The 19787-nt window shown below is 38.6% G+C and overlaps 1 protein-coding gene across 2 annotated transcripts in view; it reads right to left on the minus strand.

Moving 5' to 3' along the window:
• Positions 1–958: 958 nt before the first annotated feature.
• HEATR5A (HEAT repeat containing 5A) overlaps positions 959–19787 on the minus strand; it is a 2570019-nt gene continuing 2551190 nt past the window's right edge. For both annotated transcript variants that reach the window (XM_044073826.1, XM_044073825.1), the window contains one exon: positions 959–3383. In XM_044073826.1, coding sequence (XP_043929761.1) covers positions 3076–3383 — 308 coding nt within the window. In that variant the 3' untranslated portion in view covers positions 959–3075. The remainder of the gene's footprint in view (positions 3384–19787) is intronic.

The following is a 19787-nucleotide window of genomic DNA, read 5'->3' on the forward strand; positions in this document are numbered from 1 at the left end:
TGTAAAGGTCCTAGGGCCATTAGCCTAGTATCCCTCCTATGAAGCTATGAACTATTACAATGTGAACTCTGGACTCCAGTATAAATCAGGCAATGGTTCAGTGGAATTACCTGGTTAAAAAAAAGAATAAAAATCATAGAGTTGAGAGACATACATGGTTACAGCTGGCTTCCAATGCTTTGGAAGAAATGGATCTCATAAAATTCCTAAGCTATAAAAAAATTAAGCAAGTAAACATTAACTGTAAAACAATCTGTACACCTCACTGTGACAGCCAGAGTGCAGAATATGAAAGAATTAGGCTGACAGTTGTTAAAGGTGGAAATGTATTTATGTTTTGTTGACCAAGTAAGTCCCACTAGACTTACGATCTGTTTTCAGAGGAGACCCAAGATGGTATGCAGAATTATGTGAAACTTAAGAATAGGGGAATTTCCCTGATGCTCTAAATGCCATGGGACTGCTTAGTGTCTCGTCTGAAGGCAACACCTGAGGAATGCAGCACCACAGTGTCAGTACTGGGAAATTAATCCCAAAATCTGGTTTAGGACTAGAACCCAAGTTTTCTGATCTTTCAGTGGCAAAGGTGAATGCGCTATGTTTTGAGCCATTAACACTGAGATTCTGACAGTGAACAAAATTCACGATCATCTTCTACTGCTTTATGGTGGTGAAATATGTTACACTTTCTGAAGCATACAGCAGACTATCTTGTGATAGGAAAACTATTTTATCATTATTACCTCAACATACCATACTGTGAAACAACATGCACCATCAGATAACTGCATCTGTGTAATTTGGCCTTACCATCCCCACTTCTACTTAATACCTCATGAGTGAATTTAACCAAAGTTAAAATGCCCTCTTAACTTACAAAAATGCTTGAGTAATGAAGTCTATTTACATTCTAGTTCTGAAATATCTTAAATAAAAAGAAAAAATGCATCTAAAGCAATACAAATGCACAAATCAACTTTATTTAAGTAAATTAGAAAAACATCTTATATGTTAGAATTTCACTCAGACTATTAAATTTATACATTTTACAGAAGTATGTACAATTATTGTAAATAAAAAATACAGTACACATTACAATCACTTCCTAAGCCAAGTGTGCTTGCCAACTCTGAGACCAGGTTAAACATTCTACAGAGCTAGACTTTTGTTAGAAAATACTGGATCCACTTTGACACAGTGTTTGGTATATTATTATTATTATTATTAATATCATATAAACAGAACAGCATCATGAAATTAACAGAATCCTGTTACAGCTAGAAAATGGGCTTTTGTGGTTAGATATTTACAGCAGCTGTCTGCATTTTATATGAAAATAATCTGTAAATGTGAAAAGTCCCCAGTGCCAAACTATACAAGTCTTGTTAACAAAGGAGTAGACTTAATATTTAAGCTTAAATACGTCATAAAAATAAAATGTAGCAAAAAGCTTTAATAAAATACACTCCTGTTAAAGGTTGGAACTTTCTCTGGGCATCTTAGCTGGTACTTCTTTGAACAACATTCATCTTTATTAGCAAACTGCCAAATTCAACAGGGGAAGCTAGTGAAATTTTACAAAAAGGATGTTCACTGGAGAAAGGCAAACTGAGAAAGAATGTAGCAGTACTTACAAATATACAGGAAGACTGTAAACAACATGCATGAAGATAACCGGAAGAACAACTTTGCTAGATATTAGTGCCATCCTCAAATAAGAAAAAAAATATTTTAGTTACATTTTATTATACAGGCTGGAACTTTACTGTGTTAACTTTATGTAGACCAAAAACTGCAGAATTAGTATTTACAAAATAACAGTGCAACCTGTCAGTGAAATTAATTTCATATGTGCTTTTAGTGGTACACAGCAATAATTTAAGTAGTTAAATCTCTACAGTTTATTTTGGCTGTAAAATACAGGCATGAGTGTAGTTAGCGTACATCATTTGTACTTGATGTTCCTACTTCATAAGCACATTTACTCATGGCAACCACAAAGGTTAAGAAAGGAAATTAAGGATCTGACATTACATTTTCTTTTCTTAAAATGTCATAATCCTGTACTGAGTTCTTGAAACTGGTTTGCAGTGCTTTATGTAAGAATACTGTTGCAGTGTAAAGCAACTGCTAAAAAGTATTTTTTTTTTTTGCAGAAACACTCAAGCAGCATAACGAGTGTCATCTCTATAGTAAAGATGTCCTAATCACTAAGAAGCCCTATAAACTTATTAGGCCAAGTATCATTACTTACCAACAGTAAAGCCTTAACCCTAAGAAGGCACTAAAGGAGACTATAGCAGCTGTAGCAGCAATTTTCAGGCTGATAATGGAATCATAATTCCTTCTCCCACCTTAAAATGAATAAAATAATGGCCATTTCAGTGGCAGGGAAGACTGTGATGTATGCACTTTACCCTCCAGCTACACCTATGACCTGAAATATCAGACACCTGAAAGCCAGGCAGGTGACATCTACGGGACATGCTGCTGGACTGTTAAACCATGGCAAGTCTTGTGATGCCATCAATGGTAGGAACGCCCCTGTTTGGTCCACTGTGGGCATGTTGGCAGAAAGAAACTCACGCATTGCATTCGCTATCCAAACATATATCTGAGAATGTTAAACTGGTGGTGGAGGAGGGGAGGACATCAGCAATATGATCAATCTCTCATAGGAACACTTCAAAGAATGGGCAACCCATGATCAGGACAAAGTATAAGAAACAGTTTAAAAAAAAGTCAAACGACTTCATTCAGGGAGGGTGCAAAGGAAAGGTTAGACAGTAGAAGAAATAACATGAAACAAGAGTGCTGTCTATGGTTAAAATAATTCTATAATAATTTAAAGAAGTTAAAAAAATAAGCTATCATTAGTGCTCCCCGAAAGAGGGTACAGATGAAAAAAGAAAAACATTTACAATATCCTACTCGGAGTTCTATCAGTGTTTCAAAATGCCATTTGGATGAATTTTTAAACATGCAATCAACTCTTTAATACAAGACAATGCAGATGACAAAAAAAAACACAATCAGATTTGTATCATTACAAACACTGTGATATTATGACACAAGTCAGAGAAAGTTGGTCTTGAGCTGAATGCTTGGAGAACCCTTCCCAGGCACCTTGGACTGCTTTACTGCTGTCTTTGATTTGATGCTTTCCTGATTACCTTTAACTGCAGTTTCAAGCCTTGTCTTCAGTGCAGGAGAGGTAGCCATAAGTTTTTTTAAGACTGATGAATATTGTGGCCCAATTCGCATCAAGTTTTGTAAAGCAAACTCATGCAAGTTTTGTGCTGGTTTTGTAGCTGAAATCAGGGCATTCTCATCCAAAATAAAACACAGCAGAATAGGTATGAGGCATTCCACTAATGCAGTTCCTAAAAATTGTAAAATAACATACAGTGTTAAAAGAGAAAAAGTGTCATGATATGCACTACTGACGCACATTATTTTTTTTTTCTACAGGTCAGAAATTCTTGAAAACTTCAGCACTGAAATACAATGCAGAATGGTAGGCATTGCATAATTCTCACAATGGAAAGCGTTTCAACAAGTTATGACTACCACATATTCCACTCATTACCAAAATCATCATCATCACTGATATTATTACTTAGATTGGGGAGCCCTACAGGGAATACAGCATGATGTTACAGAAATATTTCACAATATGCCTTCGGAAAAAACTGGGCCTACCCATGATTATCATAGATTGTTCAAAAAATGTAAGCACCAGGGAGCCAAATGTTAACCAAGTGATTAAACCTAAACTTACTTATGGATCAAAACAGAATATTGCTACAGCAGAATGAATTTATTTAAAATTGGCTGCATTTATATTTTCAATAAATAAGCTGCTAATGGGACCTTTTAATACTATAGGAGGTACCTATACTAACGGAGAAATGGCTAAAGTAGGTATGTATCTTTGTGAAGGACCTCTAGAAAAAATAATGTTGTAGCATTTTGCTTAAGAGTTTCTACCTTCTGTTTTCTTCTTGCGTGCTAATCTTTACAGTAAGAAATAGAAAGGTTACTTTAGAAAAAATTCCCCTATTTTTCTTTTGCATTTTTATATTATATAAGGCTGCATCAAGGAGTTTATGACTGTTTAGTTGGTTAAACTAGCAATTCTGAACAATGATAGCAAATTTCTGCTTTTTTAAAAGCAACACAGACACACCTGGTAGCAATTGTGATGATTATACTAGCGGGCTCATTCTAGGTGTCACAATTGTGCAGCGTGTATCTTCACAGCAAGAGGCTCTTCTTTTCAATTCTCAGGTGGAGTGCCTTCTTTGTGGAGACTGCATGTCCTTCCGGTGTTTGAATGGGTTTTCTTTGGGTTCTGTTGTTTCCTTCCATCTCCCGAATGTATGGTGTAGATTGAATGCTGCAAAATTGATTGCAGTGAGTGAGAGTGTTCATGTGTGCATTGTAAGATAGAGGGGCACCGTGTTTAGAATGAGTTTCAAAAGCCTTATATAGCATGCAAAAGATAATGTGGGTTATCAGAAAATGGATGGATGGATATTTCTGTTGTAGTAATCAGCCTTAACAACCAGTAGGAATGGGGCCTCTCACCCAATTAAAATGCTGGCTCTGACATTCAACAATCACTGTGTTGTATAGCAGAAACAATTTTTTTTTTTTTTAGTCTTTCGGCTTTTCCCGGTTAGGGGCTGCCACAGCGGAACTCCGGTCCACTAATGATTGGCAGTGGATTTTATGGTGCCGAGTTGCCAGCCCGGCGCTCAACCTTCAAAGAAGGCACACCTATTCACACACATACCTACCTGCATGTCTTTAGACATCACTCGACCATGGGGAGGACATGCAGACTACACACAGAAGGCACTCCAGCAGAGAATCGAATGGGAGAACCTCTTGCTGTGAGGCGACAAAGCTAACCGCGCACCACCATGGCCATTGTAAAGCAGAAACAAATACCTGTGTTAAAATACCGCACTGAAATGTGCCTGTCTTGCTAGATATGATAAATAAAAGGTAATATATGTACCACTACTATTCATAAGACCTTAAATGAAGGAGTACAAACATCTGGACTATATATAAAAAATGGACACTTAACAGTATCATAAAAATGGAAGTTATTTATTTACCACAGCACTGGATCTTGGTAACTCCTAGTCCACTTACCTTGACTAATGGGTATATCAGAGAAATGGTCGATCTGACCTGCAATTTCAGCTTCGCCAGAGCTCTAGCTCCAGCCCTTTTTGGATGATGCACCTGTCATCCCTTGTAGCTATTAGATCAGTCATGTAAGAGAGAGAAGGATAGACGGCTGTAACTCCAGATGGTGCCAGCCTTCTGGGTAGGTCACCAAGGTGTGTGCAGAAATGTAAAAGTGAGAATTTGGAGGGGGGTGTTGGGTGGGTGGGTTGTCGTGGAGAATGAACTAGGGATAAACTAGATTTACCATTATGCTAAGTACGTATGTTTGTTATGTTAGTGTATCCCATCTGTTAATCTTGACTGATGGGACAAAATCCCTAGCTAACAAAAACCCATAGTATGACACCTTTGAGGCCAGTAACTTCAAAAGAGGATCTTGACCTAGAGATCATATCAAGCATGTAAAGTTTAGCAAAGTGTGCTTACAAGACAGATGGTGCAGCAGCACATATATCACCTTTGGTGGATTTCTAAACAAGGTTGTGGAAGTTGCAATGAACTTTGTAGAGTGCACTTTGGATTTGTACAATAATGTTCTGTGGTTAGCCTGATATATCATGAGTATGCGCTTGGACATCCATTTGGACAAGGTGATCTTAGACAAAGAGTTGGTTGTTTTTTTTTCAAAATTCTGTAAGCAGAATTGGAATTGTCTGTAAACATCCAGGGTGTGTAGTAACTATTCTCCTTTACTGGTATGATTTGGCAAGAACAGTGGCAGGTGTATAGGTTAATTCAGGGTTGAGTCATAATAATCTTGGAAATAGGTCCTAGGAGAAACCCAATCTTTGTGAAAAAATAAGTATGGAGGGTTGTGATGAAACAGCATCTAGTTTTGATATTCGTCTAGCAGAAATAATACCCATCACCAACAAGATCTTCCAGTAGAGAAACTTTAAGTCAGATGAGGGGGCTGACTCAAGGTGAGTGTGCATCAAAATCTCCAAAACAAAGTTAAGATTCCAAGTGGGTACAACATCTTTGACTGATGGTCTCAAAAAAAAGGTGCCTTTCAGGATGGCCTTACAGGTTTTCTGAGAAGCTAATGTATTGTAACTCTGGTAGAAACTGGAAATAGCTGCTAACTGAATTTTAATGGTAGAGTAACTACAGAAAGCATTGAACAGAGTGGTGAGGACCATAACAATGAAGAAACTGAGGCAGAGAAAGGGTTTATTCCCTGCTGAAGGACCCAAATGAAGAATTTCATTATTAAAAGATTAGATTAAAATCTGCCCAGGAGGCCAATGATGGGCTACAGTGCCCATGTGTGTGTGGTGTGCCCTTGCTGCCCTGGGAGAAATTCAGGCAAAGAAGCTGTTGCAGTTGGTGTACAGGGGAAACAAAAAGATCAAAGCAAGGCTCATCCCATCTGTGGAATATCATCTGCTGACAGTTTGAAGGGCCACCTGTGAGGCATCACAATGCACCTGCTCAGCTTAATGGCCAGGTAGTTGGTCCACCCTGGAATGTGCGTTATTATCTGAAAGTGCTATGAAGACATTACCCAGTATTACATTCTCATGGCTTCTCAACAAAAGGGGTAAGACCAAGTTCCTTCCAGGTTAGTGATATACCACATGACAGATATGTTGCCTGTAAGGTTCATAGGTAAGTACTAGGCTATCTGCCCAAGGGCATTTATAAGCCTAGCCAGAGTATGTTGGCTTTCGCCACCCCCCTTAGATTAGTTCCCTGTGTCTCTGACCAGCAGAGCCATTAGTTCCCTGCACCTCTGTCCAGCAGAGCCACTACAGTGATCCCTGGGGTAAATTTTCTGTTTCCCATCCACCCGTCAAGGTTTCTCTTGAAGAGTACTAGTGAGGGGCTCTGCCTGATGTATATTGGAATCTTGTTCCAAAGCATGGGGAGTCTCTGGTCAAGAATCTATCCCTCCAGCACGTCGTCCTATTTATCGTTGTGGTAAGGTTTATATCCCTAGAGCGTGTGGCTCTCAGGAATTAGTTTTTTTTTTAGGTGGAGCATATCCATCAATTTTGGGTTGGACATGGCCTTGTATGTCAAGCAGAGATCACCTCTGAGTAAGCGGTATGCAACTGAGTACAGCTGGAGTTTCTTTAGTCAGGCTGCATAGGTCATCTGTTGGAGGCCAGTAATCCTCTTGGTGAGGTACTTTTGTGGTCTTTCCAGCTGTTGCAGGTGTCTTGTAAGGTACATCCTAAATGGGGCGTTGTATTCTATAATGGGTCTAATAAGTGATGAGTAGAGAGGCACAATAACCTCCTTTGTTCTGGATGAGAACCTTTTTGTGATTAGGTGGGCCACGTAGAAGGATTTTCTAACCACCTTGGCAATATGATTATCAAAGGAGAGATTGATATCTACTTGGGTCCCCAGATCCCCTTATTACTTTTTCTGTATTTAGGGGATTACCACCTAAGTGGTAGATCGCAGGTACTTTTTTTTTTCCAAAGGGGATGACTATGCACTTTTTGGCATTCAGCTTGAGGCCATGATTTTGACACCAGGCATCCTTCTCGGTGAGACCCTTCTGGAGGGTGTCTGTATCAGCCGGAGAATCAATTCGTTTGCAGTCATCTGCAAACTTGGTCAGCCAAAGTCCTCCTGTGCTTGCCTGTACCTCTGAGAAGTATATACCGAACAGGAGGGGTCCTAGGACTGAGCCCTGGGGGACGCCACTTGTAACCGGTTTAGAGTCGGACCTAGAGTCTGCAACTCTCACCATGTGGGTTCTGTATGTGAGCCAATTTGCAACCCATCTCGTGACGTAGGGGTTAATGTTCAGGTTGGTGAGTTTGTCTATAATACCAGAATGGGGAATGGTGTTGAAAGCCTTTGCGAGGTCTAGGTAGGCTGTGTGAACCTCCTTACCCTCATCTAATGCCTTGGTAACTGTCTCAATGAAGTCCACCAGGTTTAGGAGGCATGATCTGCCCTTAAAGCCAAACTGGGTGGGGTTCAAAGTTTGGAGGTTCCCAATGTCTCTGTTAATGAGTTCTATGATGATGTGCTCCATAGCCTTGCAGACCAGGCTAGTCAGGCTTATAGGGCTATCATCAAAATGATACTGACATGAAGGTTGGCCTATTGTTAAGTCCACATCCCTTGAACTGTTTTCCTCTCAAATGCTACCCCCATCCCAGAGGGAAGGGTCCATAGCCACTGTGGCCTTTGAAAGGGGTAGAATATATAGCTTCCACACTGAAACAGTGGGTGACTGAATCCAACAGTCTAGGTGATAAGTGCAAGTGGAGGAAAGATGAACAGATTTGTTCAATGCATTTAGCAAGGGAGACCACTTCATGCTTAGGGCCCACAGTAACACCCTTATGCAAAACCCTGAGTGAAGAACCTAATGGATGGCAGCTCCCATTCAAGCCTAGAATGTGCTAAACAACTGAAGCAAGTGGGAAAGGGTGAAGCCTGAACACTAGAATCAAGCATCTTAAGGTCAAGTAGGAAGCTTCACAATCTGAAACGTTGTGTCCAGACAGCATACTATAAAGACTACAGTCTAAGATGGCTCCTACTAAGACTTAAAACCATCAAGTCAGTCCAGGCCAATTCCAAAGGAAGCTTTTATTGACCAAGCAAACTTATAATATTAATGCTTAACCAAAATTTGCGTTTTCATTAAGAAAAACTTCATCAGATGCAAACACTGGATATAAAATGACTACATTTTTATATGTATTTCCTCCCATATGAAGTACCAATCAGACAAACTCGGCAATTAAATAAGCCTGGTCCAATAAAAAAATTTTCTAGTACCACCTAACAATGATAAAAATAAAGTCCAAAGCCAAACCAATAAAAATACAGGTAAATATAAATATAAAATTTTAAAAGTGTTTCACTAGTCACTGCATAAAAACTTATTAATATGTGCCTGACCTTGTAACTGTATAATCATGTGTTGTTCACTGAATAAAAATCCATTCAAACTCTTAATGTATCAAAACTGTCTATCTCAACCATTACCTTAAATTACACCATTTATTACTTAATCATAAGTAACCAATGCCATCTACTGGCATAAATCAAAATTACATTAAATACAATAAAATATTTGTCATACCTACTAAACAGGATTTTTCAGGCAATTATAGGAAGGTGAATGAAAAACCTACGGAACTATCTAAAACAATTATTTATTTTAAAATTATAAAAAAAATGTAGGTGATTGTGTATATGCGTATATATGTATATATATATATATATATATATATATATATATATATATATATATATATATCTGTGTTAACACCCAGATAAATATAAAAGTACTTAGCATATAATCTAGCAGCTCTTAATTTCAGTACCTGGACAAGAGACACATTTTAATTCAAACCTGCTGGTCTATTGGCCTCCAAAATAATTTACCAACAGACATCTCAATATTTGATCCTTGTTTCCTATAAACCTCCTCTGACATCTATGGAAATTTCCTCTAACACAAAAAATAAAAACTTAGACATGGGGTAATCAATAGTGTGTTTACACAAGGCACTTCTCAAGTTCTTATTACATATATCATTGGTGTGCTCATAAATCCTTTTCTTTAATTTCCTTTCAGTTTTACCTACATAAAACACTATGTACTTGTTACACATTCCAATATATACTACCCCCCTTAGAATCACATGTGTTGTAAGTTGCACTTCCAATGTGCTTGTCCCTATCTTCGATCCAAACACTTTTCGCATGTACTACACAAGTGCATTGTAGGCATCTACCACACATGTAGGTGCCCACTTTGTTCCCACTGGATCCATTTTTTTGATGCCTTTCAATTAAATTGTTAATGTTGTGTCCCTTTCTAAAAATGTCCTTTTAGGGATGCTGAAAATGCCTTGCAGAAGAGGGACCTCTGAAGCCTTGGTTTTAGGCATCTCCTCTTATTATTCTTTTGAAGCTTTTTTTTACCTTGGGTTCGAAAAGGAATAACACAAGGGGTGTTAATGATAGACGCCTTGAAGTGGTCTACAAAATTGCATACACTGAGCCAGGCATGACATTTCATGGCTACACCTGTACTTGCTGCTTTGACTGCTTCATCCACTGCATTTTGAATAATCCACATGTACAGGTTGAAAATGCTGAGCACAGTAGCCACCTGCGACTTGAGAAGCTTTTGAGTTTCTGACATGGCTGGCCTTCACAAAGAATCTAGCTATTGTTCACTGGGTCTTATTGGAACCTCATCATATCTGTTAGGTAGTTTAGTGCCTGGACTGAGAACCTTCCCAAAGCATAAACTCACTTTCTCACGCAATCCATTATCCTATGTTCCTTGTGAAGATGGAGGGCTGCCAAAACTCCCCTCAGGGAGTTCTCATTTGATGGCGGAAGCAAGTATAATAGAGTTCACCAGATGGCCTTTGCTCTACTGTGGTTTCATCTTGAGGTGGCAGTAGAATTTTATTTGACTTTCTCAGTATGTACTCCATCATGTCTGGCTCCTGCCATGCCCATTTTTCCACCAGGTCTACTATTTGGTTGGGTGGGAGAGATCATCAGGGATGTACAGGGTTCTGACCAGTATGCCTCGAAATACCCTTCCTCATTCAGTGTTAGTGTGCGTGTGTGTGTGTGGGGGGGGGGGGGGGCTTCTCTGTCTCAACAACAGTTGGGTGTCTGCAGTATGACACTGAGGGCGTCTTGCCCTTTACCATGGTTGTTGTCTGGGGTGAGAGATTCCATGGGAAATCTATATTTCTCTTCTTACATATGCAGTTCCTTAGAAGCTTGGAGTGGTGGGGGGGAATAGTCCAAAATTCCCAAAGCATCCTTATGTCCCTTCTGGGGAAGGCAGGGTTCAAAGCATTCTGAACAGTTCTGTCTCAGGGTTCAAAGATTATGGCCTGTGGTCACAGAATGAATGGTGTCAGTGGGTGGAACCAAAAACAAGTGGCATGTTCTTTGTCTAGGTAGACTGGTGGGTTATGATCCTCTTGAAAAACTTTGAAAGCTGACAGTGAATCCTTCAGCCTCAGGGATGCCAGCCCCGGTACCAACTCCAATCAAGTTAATGTGCACTGAGACGGTTTTCAGCCGCCACGATCCCTTGAACCCAACAATCTGGAGTCCTCTTGACACTGACAATGGAGCCACAGACTCAGATACTAAGGACTCCAATAAAGAGAATGTCATGGAATGTGTCAGACACTGCTGAACTGGTACCAAGGGACTTGTGCTAAACAGTGAAGATGGAAGACACACAATGGAACAGTAGTCAGCTCTAAAACCTCTGTCACCAAAACTCATGTTGCAGAAGCAACATCATGGATGGGGGTTATACGGCCAGCCTATTTCTCCCTAGGAATGGGAGTGGGATGGGACAGGATGGCACCCATATCAATCTGTGCCTTCACAAAAGCCCTCATCATCTGATCCCAATCAATTCTGGACACACTCCAGATAGATATTGTACACCTAAAAGAGTAAAAGGGGAGACAGCCCAGGAACTTGGACAGCTAATGCTCAGAAGATTTAGTACTAACAGGTTTCTTTGGAGAATGGTCATTAATAACAATAGTCTTGGGATGAGATAGTCCTGGAACCTGGAAACACCACGGTTCCATAGTTACTGGAGCCTCCTGCACTGATGGCTTTGATGCTTTTGAGGGAGGGGAAGGGCTTAAGAGGTGTCTTTCATTCTTTTTCTCTTCTCCCTGTCCTTACCCCTTCTATCAAAATCTTTCTGGAGGGAAGCAAACCCTTTAAGATTAACTTATTCTTTTGCTCTTGCAGGAAAAAAAAACAGGGGCCCAAAGGCCTTGCATACCTCACAGGGGGCTTTGATGCTTCTGAAGGAAGGAAAGGACATAAAGAAGTATCTTTCATTCTTCATTTTTCTTTGCTCTGTTCATACCACTTTTATCAGAACCTTTCTGGAGGGGTGCAAGCATTTTAAGATTAACTTTTTTTTTTGTTCTTTCAAAAAACATGGCTCAAAGGCCTTGCATATCTTGTGGAAGGCTATGAAATCTTCCAGCCCCAAACATACCAAGCATAACCTCTGTGCATCCTGGAACAGTATTTTGTGTCCATAACAGGCATGTGTTTTAAACCCTGAAGACTTACCCATATTAACAAAAAGAAAGAACGAACTCCTGTCACCATAAACAAGACAAAGCACCACAATGACAATGTCTAACATGCAAATGCCAAATAACAGAAAGGTGTACTACTTATAAAAAACTACTTAGAAGTAACTATTACAAAAATTAGGTAACTATCATAAAAAGTGAGAAGAGTACATAAGTGGATTAGGCTCAAGTGCTAAGTCAGAAGAGAAGGAAGCAAAATATCTTTCTCTCTCTACATATAAATGTTTTTTTTTTGATGACACGAGAGTGAAGGGTGAAAAGAAAAAAATGACAGAAATAGGCATAAAAATGAAAAAAGAAGGTAAAAAACTAACCTAACTAAGCTTGGAGAGTCGTATATAGAATTGAGACTTGAGAGCAACAGGGGATGACAAGTGTATCATAAACTAAGGGAGGAAGTTTGAGCTCTGCAAAAAAACTGAAGCTGCTGGTCAGATCAACCAGATGGTAACTATACTCATCAGTCAAGTTGGATGGAAGGGATAACCTAAAATCAGCAAATAGCTACAAACAGCAAGTTGTTCAAAGAACCATAATGTCACCTACAGCAGACTGCAACCAACATATTGCTTAAAAAATATAAACACTGTTTTATTTAAAAAAGAATCCTCCACCACAGCATCTCTCTCAATGCATAGCTTATTCATTGGTCACTAACACTTTTGTATATAATTTTATATATATGTATTTTTGTATACTTCTAACCGGGAGTTTGTGTGCCAAGTTTTGACTCTCATTGTACTTGACAATTTGTATTGTCTTCTGTAAAATTCTCTCCCAGGCTCTATTCTGGTTAACAAATTCAGATAAACAAATAAAGGGGAGTAACACTGAGATCAATCTTTGCATGGAGGACATGAAGTTGCAAATACAATTCAGTGGAAAAGTGCTCATGGTTTAAAACTGAGCAGAAGAAATGAGTGTGTGTGTGTGTGTGTGTGTGTGTATATATATGTATGTATAATTAATGATCAATCACTATACTGACATCTGTTTAGTCAACATAAACATGTGGTTGACATGTGTACAAGACTGACAATCACCGGGTAGGGGAACATTCCCTTTCCCTCAGGACTGTGCAGTCTCAGAGTCAGGAGGTATAGTGGACCCCCCGGCAAAACACTTATTAGATTAGCCAGCTCCAGGATAATCCCCAGAACATGCCCAATACATGTTGACATTCCGTGGTTTGACATAAATACGCTGATGTCAATATTGTGAAGTCGACATAGTGATCGTTCGATCATATATATGGGTGTTATACCTAAAATGAAACTCAAGGTACATCTTTCAATCTTCTCTCACTAAAATGATATAAAGCATGTGAAAAAGTGGGCAAAAAAATACAACACATTGGCCTGGAAGTTCAGCTTAAAATGAAATCAAATAAATCACTGCTTATAATGTTTGTGGACTAAAAAGAAGCTAAACTGTTACTGTCCAGTGCTGAATACTGCTTCTTCACTTCTTACGAATGTTCATAAAATATACTGCTTCTTCACTTCTTACAAATGTTAATAAAATTTAAAACTATCTCTAAAACTTCTGCAGGATCTCTGATTAATTTTCTCTCAAAGGCTCCCTGAGTTTGCCAACAACCCTTTCTACTTTCTGCTGCTTAAGTCATTGTGATAAAAGCTTTTGTATTTGGTGTTACCAAAAAAAAAGTTGCTTAACAGGAATTTTTTTAATTTCATGCATATTATCCAGGATCTATTTCATTAGATGAAAGTACGATCCACAGAATTCTACTTACCCGAGCTGGATCCACCGTAGCTCCACTTCAACGAACGAACGGACTGCCGAATTCCTTTCATAGGGAAAGGAACCACTTGACCACAATGGTGAACTGTGCCCACTCTTCCGTGTAGTGCAATCTCAGAGTTGGTATATTTAAGTAGCGGGGGTGAAGCCCCCACTTTGGTGGGCTTACTTTTCTTCCTTTTCATTTGGTTTCCACGGTGGTCAAGTGGTTCCTTTTCCTGTGAAAGGAATTCGGCAGTCCATTCATTTGTTGAAGTGGAGCTTTGGTGGATCCAGCTAGTGTAAGTAGAATTTGGTGGATCATACTTTGGTCTAATGAAATTAGATCCATTAACCAGATACTCCCTTATCTTCTGTTTAGAACTCTGCATTTGTGCCTCTTCTTATTCTGTGAGATTCCCCTTATTCTGCAATACTTTGTCAGCCCTTCTAAGTAATTCATATTGCTTCTTAAACATCTCTCTTTCTCTATCATTTCTACCCTGTTTTTAAACTCTATTTTCATTTTATGCCACTCGCTTGCAAGAATTTTTGAATACATTTCTTTCTCTAACAACTCTTGAATAACTTCAACTACCTATTGCTTAAATCATTCTCTTTTTAACTGGAAGGCGGGAAAGAGCCAATGTCTCAGTTTTACTAAAGGAATTAGTATAATTATTCTTCTTTTCCTTTGTCCCTGATATTCTGCTGAATATTCATTCTGAAATCCTTTCTTTGCCAAACTCACATGCTCGGTTCTGTCCAAATGTGTCTCCTGCAGCACTGCTATTTGCACTCTGCATTTCTTAATATAATTCAATACTCTTTCCTTTCTGTCTATACCTGCAAGGCCATTTACATTCCAAGATAAAGATAATAAGGACAGTGTAGCCATTATTATAAAAAGCTATTTTTCCACTATTATACATAACAGTTTTTTCTGCATGCGTTACAAGCACAAACTAATGTTTAGCAGGCTGATCATTTATCATAGCTGCTTCTTCTTATCACCATTTCAACCTATGTCACATTTTCAAGACTTTTTGTTTTAATAAAAACCCTCAAACAAAAAACTAAATACATTTTCAAAACACTACCATCCCCTATTAATTTAAAACAAACACATATAACCCTTCAGATAGGAACAACTGCCTCAAATCAACAGCAACATCAAAAGGTATTAACAAACCTAAAATTTAAGTTTAAGGCCTAACATATACAGATTGTTTCCAGACAAAGTGACTGTTGGACCACTATAAAATGTAGATGATGCCATCAGTGCACTTATATTGAAACCAGCTATGAAGGTGACATAATTGAAAAAAATTGTGGTATGAACATCTGTGGTAAGTTCAACTGTCGATCAAAGAGGTTAGTCTACTTGGTGAAATGTATGTTATGCCCTACCTTCTACATTGCTAAAACTAAAAATGCACTCAACAAAAGGATAAACCAAGACTATTATACTATATCCAAAAGGACATGAAGAATGCTTTGACTAGGCATGCTTGTACATGCTCCAATTCCAATAAGTTCACCTTTTTGGGGCTTGAACAGGTGGAAGCAGGTGCCTTTGTTGGTGACTGGGAAACAGACTTCTACATCATGAGATGCATTGGCAGCTGGCTTTAGACGTAGCAAATCCACCTGGATTGAAAGACTACTTCCATTACTTGTAAACTTAAAAGAAAAGCAAACATAGTTTGACCAAAATTTTACAACCGGTTTAGCTTTCTGTAGTATTTTGACAATCTATATTAGTTTTTAGCCATTTTTACTTGGTTTAATATGGAAGTGTTTTTTTTGGTGTGTGTTCACCTTTAAGATCTTCCCCGGGCTTTGTTCAGCCTGTCTGCCTATTTGACAGTTCCTGGGGGTGTGGTTTTACTTCTCTGCACTTTTACATTCAATGTTTAGAGGAGTTTTCATGCTTCTGAAGTCCACATTTAGACTAAAGTGCTTAACTATGAACTGCAGTGGTTTTACCAATAAAGGATTATTTCTTTCTACAACAAATGCGAACTGGAGTGGTTTCTACCACTGTTGGATTTATTTGCTGTGGTCTTTTGCTTCCTTGTCAGTTGTTTATTTGCTTTTGTTGCCTATTCTGCTGCAGAGTTGACCCCTCTTTATCTGGAGAGAGTCAAATTCTAGACAGATCTTTCAGCTGGATGTATTCCTATGTCAGTATGAGTCTGTAGGGTTTCAGGTACTTATATTGAAAGTGTTACCTAAATTTCTGTAGCTGAGCAAGTCACGGAACAACTGTTTGCCACTTTACAAGAGGAATGAAAGGTTGTGGAGATGGTATTTTGTACTACTGATACTGGAAACATACTGTCTGACACTGTAGGTAGAATTGCTTGCCTATATGGGTAAGTACTTCTTGAGGAAATGGGCCAGGGTAACCATCCCACAATTGCATATTGCCCTTCATGGCAGTGAGCTTTTTGGTGAAGTCTTGCTTGAGGTTGGTGAGAACCTCCAGAACAGGGATAGCACTTTTTCCACTGTGGAAGACATGTATAGTCCTTTAAATTTTTAATCTGATAATCCTCAGTTCTTTAAGAAGTAGAAAGCAGTCAGTTGCCAAAAGAACAGACTTAAATGCCATACCACTTTGCCCCCCAGTCCTACTTTGAAGTTTCCTTAGAGGATTTCAGCCCCGCTGACTCCTTTATCCACTTCAGCCTCACTAGTAGAAGGGTGATTTTTTCAGGTTCTTCCTAACCTGCTGGGTTGCCACCCAAAACAGATGGATTCTGGACATTACAGAAAGAAGCCATATTCTGTAACTACTTCAGCCATGGCCAGTGTACCCCTCACTACAGGGCTCTCAGTGTCACAGTCAAAATCATGGTTTCATTTTCCTCATGTAAAAGACAATTAGAGACTGATGAACAGGGAAAAGTCTGTTTTTTTTTTCTGGCTGTAGTTAGAAATGTGTGCATACCCATTTCTGGGTGTTAATGGTTCAGATTAGTTATGCAAAGTTCTGCATGATAATGCTTCGTGCTATGATTATCAGTGCTTGTACAGTACTTTAGAATGACATCTGTAGATGTGAAAATGTCTAGTAGCACATTACCATCCTAGAACCAAGCACATGTTTCTTGGTATTTTTACACTGGCTGAACATTTTTAGTACAGTGTAGTTCTGTTTCAGTTTCCTCCTCTGATTCCTGGGTGTTTACTAGGATGAAAGGCATGATGCAGGAGGCCTTCCAGAAATACAAATGTTACTCTACCTGGATGACTACTTAATAGTGAGCACCTCAAAGGAGTTACTTAACAGTCATTATCATCTGAAAATGCTCCAAGCTTTTAGTTCTCTTAATTCTTTCTATAGAGTTACAGTGCACATTGTGTACGGCTACATCTTCATCTTTGAAGTAAAAAAAAAGAAATGCAGGAGACTGGGGAGATGATCTTCTGAATTGCATTATGGATACATCTTCTGGCCTATCTCCTGTTTACTCTTTTTTTTAAATCTTAAGACAGTGATCGTGTCCACAGTTATCTTGACCCATTTTCATATGAGGCTCCTACAGTAAATGATTCTTAACCAGTGGCTGCAGTGGTTATCATTCCCTATTGAATTTCCTTCTTGTCTCAGATTGTTGTTGTCATTCTGTGGATTAGTGTGTCTTATCACAGTGAAGAGATTAATTTCCTGGATGTTAATATTTTGACACATGGGGATGGTACGCTCAAGACGTCAGTATACAGGAAATACCCACAATACAATAATTTATTATATGCAACTAGTTTACACCCCACACACACCATCAACAACATTCCTAAATCACAGTTTATGAGAATTAGAAGAATATGTTCTGCAGACATGGAATTTCATAATGCTAGGCATGATCTTGAGGGCAGATTTATTAATAGGGGATATAAGAGATCAATAGTACAAAGGGCCAGTGATTGGGCGGCCAATTGTGAGAGATCTAGCTTACTGGAGTATAAAGCTAAAACTAAAAAGGGTGGATCAGGAACCATGAGGCTGGTTACTACATTTGGCAATAATATACATTTAATGCAGGATATAGTTAACAAACATTGGAATATACTTCGGGCTAATACAGATCTGGATCAATGTTTGTCTAACAGATGCCAATTTTCTTTCAGAAGGGGAAGAACACTTACTTCCTATTTTGCGCATTATAAGAAAATTTTTTTGGATTATGTGAACCAACATCAACTAACCATATTGGGAGATGGGCTTGTTGGCTCACATCCTTGTGGACATTGCAGTTTGTGTAAACATATGCTTAAAACCTCATCTTTTAGCAGTAAAAACACTGGTCAAATTTTTGACATTTCATTTTTTGGAAATTGTAGCTCTGATTGGGTTGTCTATTTGCCAATATTCTGCCTTTTATGTAGGGTAGACTTCTAGACAATTAAGGAGTCGCATTTCAGAGCATTTGAGTGATTTACGTCGTAAAAAAATGACCAATGCATTGTATAGACACTGTCAGTCACATACAACTGCTTCTTTCAGATTTGTCATTATTGACCAGGTAAAAGGTAATAGATCAATGAAGCAAGGTTGGCATGCTATATTAACCCAAAAGGAAAGAAAATGGATTATTAAGTTGAGTGCCCTATTTCATCCAGGACTAAATGACAAGTTATGAGGGTTTTTTTCTTTTTATTAAGGACCTTTATTGGTAACTTTACAAGCAACCATGTGATATTAATGGAAGTTTGGTTATAGCAACTGATATTATATTTAAAATGTTTATTTTATTTTGTTTACTATTTACATGTGTTTGGACATATCTACAATATGTATAAAAACTGTCCCTGTATTATGTATGTTTTATCACTGAAGAAGGTTTGTTACCGAAATCGTTCTGAAGGGAAAGGAATAAAACATTATTCGCCTCTGAGTGCTGGCTTTTTCTTTTTTTTGTTTATTTAATAGTTTGGATATACCGTGCACCAGTCATACTTGCTAGCTTATTTGGAGGTTAGTGTGTCTTAGTTCACAACCAGGAGATGGGCTCCACCACCCCGATTTTTCTGATTTTGAATATGTCACTGACAAAGTGAGAAGCCAACTTTGGATAAGCCATGTACAATGATTAATGAACTCGCTTGGACAAGTGTTGGCGTATCATCTATTTCCTCATGCTTAGCACTATGGTCTTGGTCAGGCCTTGGAAGAAGTTTTGAAGTCTAGAGCTCTCTCTCTCTCTGAGGCCAGGACATTCACGTGCTAATTTCCAACACCAGCTGTGGTTGAATGTTTGTGATGTAGAATTATATCACCAGGCTGGGCATTTTTTTTTTAAGTGTCAGTAATCCATATCCAGGGGAAATGCAGTTTCCCGTTGATACCTTAAGCTGCAACATGAGTCTCTTACTTGAATTTCATCTTTCCCAGAAAAGTAATGAATTGATAGTTAGCATCTTGTGTGTTATCTTCTGTACCTCCTGCTGCCTACCAGAGCATACTTTTGAGGCTTTCTAAATCTGAACATATCCACAAACACCATAGCCATCTAGACTACCACTAATAATGTTGTTTTATTAACCTGGCTTCTGCTTTCAAACAATAACACATGTCTCAAGCTAAATGGCTACCTGTCCCAGCCTGAATCATTGTCCTTCTCCATTTTCAACAAGTAACAGACATAAAATAAATAACAGCATGCAGTTGCTACTGAGACAAAGGCAAACAAACTCATTTTTCATACTGCATCTTTTTACTGTGACAGAAATAAAAAT

Source organism: Protopterus annectens, chromosome 6.part0, assembly GCF_019279795.1.
Source record: "Protopterus annectens isolate FY-2018-M chromosome 6.part0, PAN1.0, whole genome shotgun sequence".
Taxonomy (NCBI): domain Eukaryota; kingdom Metazoa; phylum Chordata; order Ceratodontiformes; family Protopteridae; genus Protopterus; species Protopterus annectens.